The sequence below is a fragment of the Haliotis cracherodii genome, unplaced genomic scaffold (genome assembly GCF_022045235.1).
Source record: "Haliotis cracherodii isolate W230 unplaced genomic scaffold, xgHalCrac1.p SCAF_8, whole genome shotgun sequence".
Classification (NCBI taxonomy): Eukaryota; Metazoa; Mollusca; class Gastropoda; order Lepetellida; family Haliotidae; genus Haliotis; species Haliotis cracherodii.
The window spans coordinates 33,677,002-33,685,559 of record NW_027266341.1 but is presented as its reverse complement, the minus strand read 5'-3'; the positions used below and the strand labels follow the sequence as shown (position 1 = coordinate 33,685,559).

At 36.9% G+C, this 8,558-nt stretch overlaps 1 protein-coding gene across 1 annotated transcript; it reads left to right on the top strand.

The window, feature by feature from the left end:
• The first annotated feature begins 1,422 nt into the window (after positions 1–1,422).
• Positions 1,423–7,535, top strand: LOC139449699 (G2/mitotic-specific cyclin-A-like). Its single transcript, XM_071231201.1, has 9 exons — positions 1,423–1,778; positions 2,129–2,381; positions 2,747–2,874; positions 3,043–3,266; positions 3,424–3,499; positions 4,334–4,462; positions 5,424–5,537; positions 5,905–6,038; positions 6,628–7,535. Exons 1-9 carry the CDS (start codon positions 1,611–1,613, stop codon positions 6,680–6,682), a joined length of 1,281 nt encoding a protein of 426 aa, XP_071087302.1. The 5' UTR covers positions 1,423–1,610; the 3' UTR covers positions 6,683–7,535.
• The last annotated feature ends 1,023 nt before the right edge of the window (positions 7,536–8,558 follow it).

Here is an 8,558-nt window from a genome sequence, read left to right as displayed (position 1 = left end):
CAAGAAGGCCAGACAAGACTAATTGGTCCAGCTTCCGAGTAATAAAACACTTAGTGGATGTCTACCATCTATACACTTTTTACATAAACACGTGACGTACCTGGATGTGACAGGTGAAAGAAAGGCGTGGCTGGGGCGTGGTGTTGAGGGGATATTATGGATGAGGCTTTGTTACATTAAATGTTGGAAACTTGACACACACATCCCCCCCAACAAACATAAAAATGAACAATTTATCCTATGAAAATAGGTATGTTATCGGGGCGAGATTTGTTGGAGAGGAAATACCACTGTAACAATAAAAACACCTTGGCATATACATACATGGATAAGAAGTGTTGTTAAATGCAATGAAAACTTGTATTTAGAAGCAAAATAAGGACTTGTTTTATTGTCCATGCATACTGACCATGTCATACGAAAATAACAAAATGCATTGAGCTTGAACATACCTCATCTGTTTTTATTACGCATGGGAAACGTTTCTCATGGTCTTCTTCGGTCTTCAGTCAGAATTATCACTGGTGTTTATAGAAACAATGTAATCTAAGAAACTATAAATGTAAATGTTAAAAATATTGTTTATCATTAATATATATATTCGCAGCGATAGTTTTTATTATAAAATATATATTTGTAAATTATAAATCATACCATGTTTCTTGTTTGTTGTTTAAAGCAGCACCCAGCAATACATTTATATGACGGCGATCTGTAAATAATCGAGTCTGGACCAGACAATCCAGTAATTGACATAATGAGCATCGATCCACTCAATTGGGATACGATGACATGATCAATCAAGTCAGCGAGCCTGACCACCCGATCCCTTTAGTCGCCTCTTACGACAAGCATAGTCGTCTTTTAGGGCAAGCATGGGTTGCTGAAGACTTATTCGACCCCGGGTCTTCACGGGTCTCATACCACGTAAAAGTCTATATGTTAAGTTAAATTAATACTATGGATTTTCCATGAACAATGATATAGGTTTAAGTCAGAAACGAATTATCTATACGAAAGAATGTTTCATTTGCAATATATTTTCTGCTTTTCCTGTCTAAATTTTATCTTGATATTTGAAGAAGTTTCTTATTCTATTCTTATTCAAATTTTATTTTCTGGTAAAAAAAACCATGCAACGACACTTTTCACAATTTTTCGCAAGTTTATCAGCTTGTCATGAATGTGTGAGAAAAGAAGAGATTGATTTTTACAACTTTTCTAAATGATTTCGCGAATTAGTGCGCTTTGGCAATTTGCACGATTCTAGTTACATAACACGGGAAATCGCAAGATAAAAGATCGGACAGTCGCAGCTGTGCACTCGCCTCGTTTAGAAATTGTTTATCACGTGACTCGCCAAGCGTGGTTTTATTGGCCGGTTCAAGCTACAGCGGGGAATTCAACGGGTAGACACACAACACGAATGACCTGACCTGACAAGACAAGAGAGTTTCAAAATTTTCGTCTGTTTGAAGCTGCTGTCTTACGTGGAGTCACTTTACTTAACTGAACTACAGCTCTTAGAGACTACCAACTCACCTGAGAGTGGTATATTTATTGAAACGAGTCTCATTTCATCCCTTGGAGGCTCGTGAAACAAACCAGATATGTCTCTTTTACAACAAACCAGGACTAATTTTGGAGATGAAAATGCAGAAGGCACGAGGAAGACAAAGGGACTTTCAGTTAAATCTTCAAACCAAGCTGCTCCAAAGCGAACAGCTCTTGGCACGATAACTAATCAAGTTAGGAAGCAACCATCTCGAGCTGCTAAGGTAAGTTGGTTTCAGTTATGAACGTCCGGGAAGCCATTGACCTCCACAGACAAAAGCCCACGTTTTCAAGATATGTTCACACTGCTAGTGATACTTTGACTGCAAAATGATATTGTTTGTGAACATCACTGTCTGCTAATGCAGTGTTCACGATGCTTACCATCCACATATTCATTGACAACATACATAACGCTGCATTGCGTTCAAGTTCAAAATGCATCGGCCATATTGGCACAGCTGTTCAAAAGAGTTGCCCAGCCCACTGTTTGCCCTAATGTATGTGTGATTCATGATAAAATCTGGAATAATTTTGAGAAGTGCATTTATGTGGTGGTTTCTATATTTTTCAGGGTAGCAATTATTCCACGGGTCAAGATGAAAATGGCTTTGCACGTCAGAAGCCTTTCGCAGATGCTACCCAGGGATTTTCAATCTTTGTCGACGAGGAACCAACTCTACAAGCTCTTAAACCAGTATCAGTATGTCACTCGACTGATTCGAACACATCGGGCATTAAGCTATCAGACGCAGTGACTTCATTATCAGATGTTTCATCAACGCTCACATCACTTCAAGACAATGCCATTCATGTTGACGAAATTGGTAAGTAGGCATAAACGCCAGAAACAATATAGGAAATCTGAATGTTTGAAACCGTATGGGGTAGTCCAATATCTTAAATCAAAAGAAGTCTTTAGTTATTCCAGCAACCACTTTGACCTTCCTAGAGACTTCATGTCTACCTGTCTACAGTTAAAAATAATTTTAGTTAAATGTTATGCTTAAAGATATACTATAGCTTCGTTCCACAGTTTCTCAGAGGTGACTTGTATTTCGCTGATAACATGAATTAGAGGGCTATTAATGGTTATACATTACATCCTGTCTATTTTGCCTGCCAAGACACATACTGACAGTTTGGCATTCTTGACATCCCTGATTTAATTTGTGACTTATAACACTTTCAGATTCACCCATGGTATTGGATACAACTCTTGACGAATCATCAGTGTCCAAACCATTGGACAGAGAAGCTGTGATACTAACTGTTCCAGAATATGCAGAAGATATTTACAACTACCTGAGAGAAGCTGAGGTATGAGCAACATCAGCGTTGATGCTATTGGAATATTGTACAGGCAAAATATATAATGTAACACGATATTCACGACTTGTTCCAAACATGAATGAGCAATATTTTCATTGATTTTTTATTATATTTTTTTATGAACTGCGTTTAAAAATAACTTTTTCAATCCTGCAGCTCAGAAACCGTCCAAAACCAGGCTACATGAAGAAGCAGCCCGATATCACCAACTCTATGCGCAGCATCCTTGTTGACTGGCTTGTAGAAGTGGCAGAAGAGTACAAACTACACAGGGAGACACTCTTCCTTGCAGTCAACTACATAGACAGATTCCTGTCTCATATGTCCGTCAACAGAGGCAAACTGCAGCTTGTTGGTGCTGCTAGCATGTTCCTTGCTGGGTAAGTGTTTCATTGACCTTTTTGCTTTTAGAAATGGCCATGACTGCAGCGAGTAAATTTATCACTTTAAAAGAAACTCTGGGTTTATTTTCTCACAAATTAGCATAATGTGACATCAATTGTGTCGTGTTACTTCATGTGATTTCTTTTCTTTCAGGAAATACGAGGAGATCTATCCTCCAGATGTTGCAGAATTTGTCTACATAACTGATGATACCTACACAGCACAACAGGTAATTTGTCCTGTTCTTAACAAAAATAAAATTGTCTTTAATAAAGAAAATACATAAAAAAACCAACTTGTGTGGTCTATAATCAGTTATTCACTGAATTTGTTGGGACAGTGGGATAGCCTAGTGGTTTAAGGTTCTCTCATCTGGACTCGACTCCCCACGTAGGTACAACGTGTGAGGCACATTGCTGGTGCCCCCTGCCGTGAACTTGCTGGAATGTAGCTAAAAGCTGTGTTAAGCCATACTCGACCACTCACTTATAATAAGCACCCACAGCGATATTTTCTAATTATATTGGCTAGTGAACAATCTCAATTAGGACCCCTTCTGATTGATCAATGTACACAGGACTTATATTTATTCGTGTATAATATGTATGTTATATGCATTCTTAATTGTGGGAAATTAAATTCTAGGGAAAAATGTCGTATGTAAACATTTCAGACTCGGCATAAATCACAAAATTTACAATCTCTCAACTCTGTTTTTCACCAAATAATATCTAAAGAGCCCCCATTTCTAACTTCGAGAGCGCCCTGGGCGCTTATGTCGAATATGGTATTTATTTTTAATGCAAGTGATAAGATTTACATATCTAGCAATGTTTACAGAATTTTAGGATTGGATTCGCTTGTTAGGTACATGCACAGGATTAGGAATAGTTTTCCCTTGTTGATAAATAATCAAGTCCCCTGTTGTGAGTGAGATCTGGCCCCCCTTGCACAAAGCAATCTTAGCGCTAGGATGATCGTAACTCCCATGCTTGAACATAGGCTTACAATAGTCAATAATTTATTATTTTTCTATGCTTCTAAAACAACTTTTATTTTCCAGGTTCTAAGGATGGAGCACCTCGTTCTGAAAGTCTTATCCTTTGATGTAGCTGTACCAACAACAAACTGGTTCTGTGATAGATTTTTGAAGATCAGCAATGCAGATTCCAAGACAGAACATTTAACCATGGTAAGTTTTTAAAAAGTACAGTACAACAACTAGTTAATAATTCATGAAAATATGTATTTCATGCCTTTACCCAATCACCCTTTTAAGGCCAAGCTAACTATGATAGACATACAATGTTTAGTTCTATGCCACACATCACTGCTTTCACACAAAGGATAAGTCATTAGTTGGTCACATTCTATGAATGTAGCTGGAACCAAAAGATATTGTAACCTATAATTGTATTTTTCATTTATTAATGCCTTACGGCAATAATTGACAAACATTTTTTTATATAAATATTAGGACTCGTGCCAATTTCTATATGGCTACCAATTCATCAGCATTGAGTATTTTCCAAATTCAGGGTACATTATGAGCTTGACGTTGCAATCTTTTACCTGGGGTCAGGTACGACATGCAAACATGAATGCATGCTTTGAATCCCAAAACATGTATTTTCTGTCACCTTACAATATTTCCCATCATGTCTCCAACATAATTCTTGAAATAGATTCTGTGTTCAAATGGACACATGTGATTACCTTCAATATGGAGCATATCCCGTTAGGATTACAGTCTAACTTTTCTTGGACATCTAAATGGTACCATCCTTTGTCCAATAACGTATCTAGGATTTTAAAGCAAGTGCCCTTTGTGGACGAAATGTGACAAAATTTCTTTTCTCCGGCAGGTTTCGCTGCACTGGTTATTACTGTTTGAGAAGTAAAAGTGTCACCCTCATCTTTCAAAAATCAAATATCAACATTTTGATTATCACTAAGCACATGTAGCTAACTCGTGTTAATATATATGTTATATTAAGAGACTTGGTTGCAATTCCATGACATTTGTAATTTCTACCGACTTTTAACTCTTAATATTTACATTGACAGACACTTCACTCATTTCTTTTCCATTCACCTATGCTTCATGACAAGTATGGTATACCTTTTCCTTAATGTTAACTTGTTTCTTCCAGTACTTGGCTGAACTGACATTGGTTGAATGTGAACCCTACCTTAAATATTGTCCAAGTCAACTGGCTGCAACAGCGTTGTGCTTGGCTAACTACACACTTGGCAAGGAGTCATGGGTATGTAAACATAAACTGCTTGAATTTCTGGTTTTTCTGAGCATTGCTTTTCAACCATAGCAGTACAGTTATTCATGATTTATCAACCTGTTTTTGCATTTTGTATGTTAACACCCCCTTTTGTTATAAACGTATTTAACACATCAAACTTACATGCTATAACCTGTATATCTATCGTCTGAAAGGGTTCCAAAGTATTGCATGCTTATGAGCTAGCTAAAGAGGTGGTCAGATCATGTCTTCTTGCCTCAGTGACAGTCTTTCTTAGACTTCTATTTGTAAGCCTTGTGCTGATTCTCTTCACATAACCTACTTAACATTGAAAACACCTTCATAGCATAGATGTTACATTGTCTCCCTGTTTCAGCCGTCATCACTAGAAAGTCAAACAAGGTACAGCCTCACACAGCTGGCAGAAACACTGAAACATCTGTACAGAACATTCTGCAATGCAACAAGTCATCCACAGCAGGCCATCAGGGAGAAGTACAGGGCACCAAAGTAAGTTATTTTTGATCAATGGATATCCCCAATATTCAACATAGGTTCAAACAGGCTTGAATTTAAGGTCCCTCTTGCAAAACCAGGACTTATTTTATTTTTTTAGTGTAAACATAAAAGCCTTGGATTTGTACAAAATATGTTCGTACTGCTTTTGTTTAGATCTTGCAACTAATATATGTTGGATTTTAAGATTTTGCCAGAACTAATGCTTATAAACCCAACTTAAAAGCCTCAAATGGCATTTGTGTTTCATATGTGTATGAATCTTGTACTTATATTTGAGGGATACTTCACTTAGCATGGTTTTGATATCAATGTCCTAAATTGAGTACAATGAAGTATTTTAGAATATTCTGTTCATCCATGTTTTCCTGTCACATGCCCATGTAAAAGTGATGGTGTTGCAGACTGGATGGTTTACTGTGAAATATTTCTTCCTTGTTCATAAAATTAGAAACATGCAATTTCAACTTAGCAAAATGGATAGTGTATATTTGGTTTATTTACCAGCAATATCAGACAACAAATACTCCAAACGTTCATATTATTTAGATCTACCTCCACTTACATTGTATCCTTGTTTCAGATACCATCAAGTCTCATTGCTCAGCCCACCAGAAACCCTCTCCCTTGTGCCATGAAAAGGCTGACAGTATTAACCCCACGAGCTTTCAGAGGCCATACAATCCAAATATCATTGTACATTGTACACTATCATCTCTCCAGTGTGTTCATAGACTCTATCAGGAGCCAACCCAGTTGTTTATATCCTCTTATTTAACCTTTTTAGTTCATCTGAAAATTCATTTTATCAACAATGTCATGCTCGTCTGTGCAATAATGCATTTCATAATCTAGAATGTGTGAATCGGGAGTGACTGAGTGAGCGCTTGATGAAATGTCTTGAATGCTTTTACAAATTGACGTTTTATATGGCACTGTACATAAGGCATGCACATGTAAGTTTTATTCATGAGAATTTGTTTGCGTGAATGGAATCAGGTCAAATAACCCCAAATCAGGTCCTTAAATTTTTAACCCAAGATCTTAACTTAGCTTTTATATCAGATTTTTAATGACGTATGTTTTGTATGCGACATTGACTCTGAACAGTAGACAGAACAATCACGAAGAAAGAAAATTCAAATTGACCTGGCTTGATGATATTCATTCAGACCATGCTCTTCCCCTTGACTTTAACTGAATAAAACATTCCTGAATTCTTTATATTTCGTTTTCTTAACTTGGCCTTCTTTTTCTGTCCATTTCCCTTTTTTCGTAGACCAGCTGAGGTTATCTTATCTTTCGTCTGTCATCTGTTTCCCAACTTGGCCTACCTTTGTTCTATCAAATCTAGTGCTATTCCGACATCACCCAGTTATGGTGCATTATGTACAGTTAAGTTTCAGGAGTTAAGGAGGACCATGTACATTTTACTGTATTATTTTAGGGCATCTTATTTCTGTAAGATGTTATGTATATCAACTGAATAAAGTGTACAAAGTATGATAAATAACTTGTTCTTAGTCATTCATATTTTACAAATCTACACCTGCAGATGCTGAGCTGAACAAAAATGCATGACATCTTCTCTATCTTTTCTCAATGCACATCTTGAACCTTTCTGCAACTGCACTTTTAGATCGCACTCAGATTCAGAAGTCGACATGAAACGGATTGGATCCCTGTATGAAGGACAATTTCAGTTGCAACTATATAATCGGGGTCCAAAGGCGGGAAAAAAACCATGTTGACATCGTAGGGGTCAAATTTTCTTTCACTTTTAGAGTCGGAGAAATAAAATTTTACGTTTACTGGTTTGATCTCAATGAGCTGAAAATGGGTCCTGTCGATTACTGTATTACAAGGTTATGGCCCTTGCTTGGTTCTTTTCAACTTGTTGAATACTGCATGCAATTGGAACAAGTTTTGTCAAACTACAGAAGTAACCTGAATGAATGCCTGATCATCTAAGTTATTTGTCAATACAGAGTTCAAGAATTGGTGACATTTATTGAAGATGGGACCTTTTTTGTGTAATTTCACATTACCGAAAATTATTGACACGGTGGCCAAGTGTCTCTTTAAGGGTTTATATGACTTTTCAATAGATTATATTCACAATATATGAATTCTCATGTGTCCATGGTTTGGGACAGTGATATTGGTATTTCTTGTTTTACTAATTTTAATGGGGGTTGCCACGGGTGGGAAGAGTGAAAATCTGATGGTCCTGTCTTCTACTAAAGTCTTCAAAAACTGCCAGACAAAAGAAAGTACGCTTAAACTGGATTTGACAAATTACAAACTGCTGAAAACAAGTTGCTGAAACACTGCAAAACATCTGATGCCCATATCAAATACATCAACATCATATAACAATTTCTTGTTTCCTTTTTAGCCACCATGAAAGACGGGTGTCTACTTTGTTTTTGCCTGGCCGTAGACTATTTATATAAATGTGTCCAAAATGAACTGCAGAAGTTGGATTATACCAAAGGTTAACTGCACCTGTTT

What these genes read in the sequence shown, in the direction of transcription:
- LOC139449699 (XM_071231201.1), top strand. Translation starts at nt 1,611, where the DNA reads ATGTCTCTTTTACAACAAACCAGGACTAATTTTGGAGATGAAAATGCA. An exon ending in GCTAGCATGTTCCTTGCTGG is followed by an intron (nt 3,267 to 3,423) that starts GTAAGTGTTTCA and finishes CTTTTCTTTCAG; the next exon opens with GAAATACGAGGAGATCTATC. An exon ending in ATACCTACACAGCACAACAG is followed by an intron (nt 3,500 to 4,333) that starts GTAATTTGTCCT and finishes TTTATTTTCCAG; the next exon opens with GTTCTAAGGATGGAGCACCT.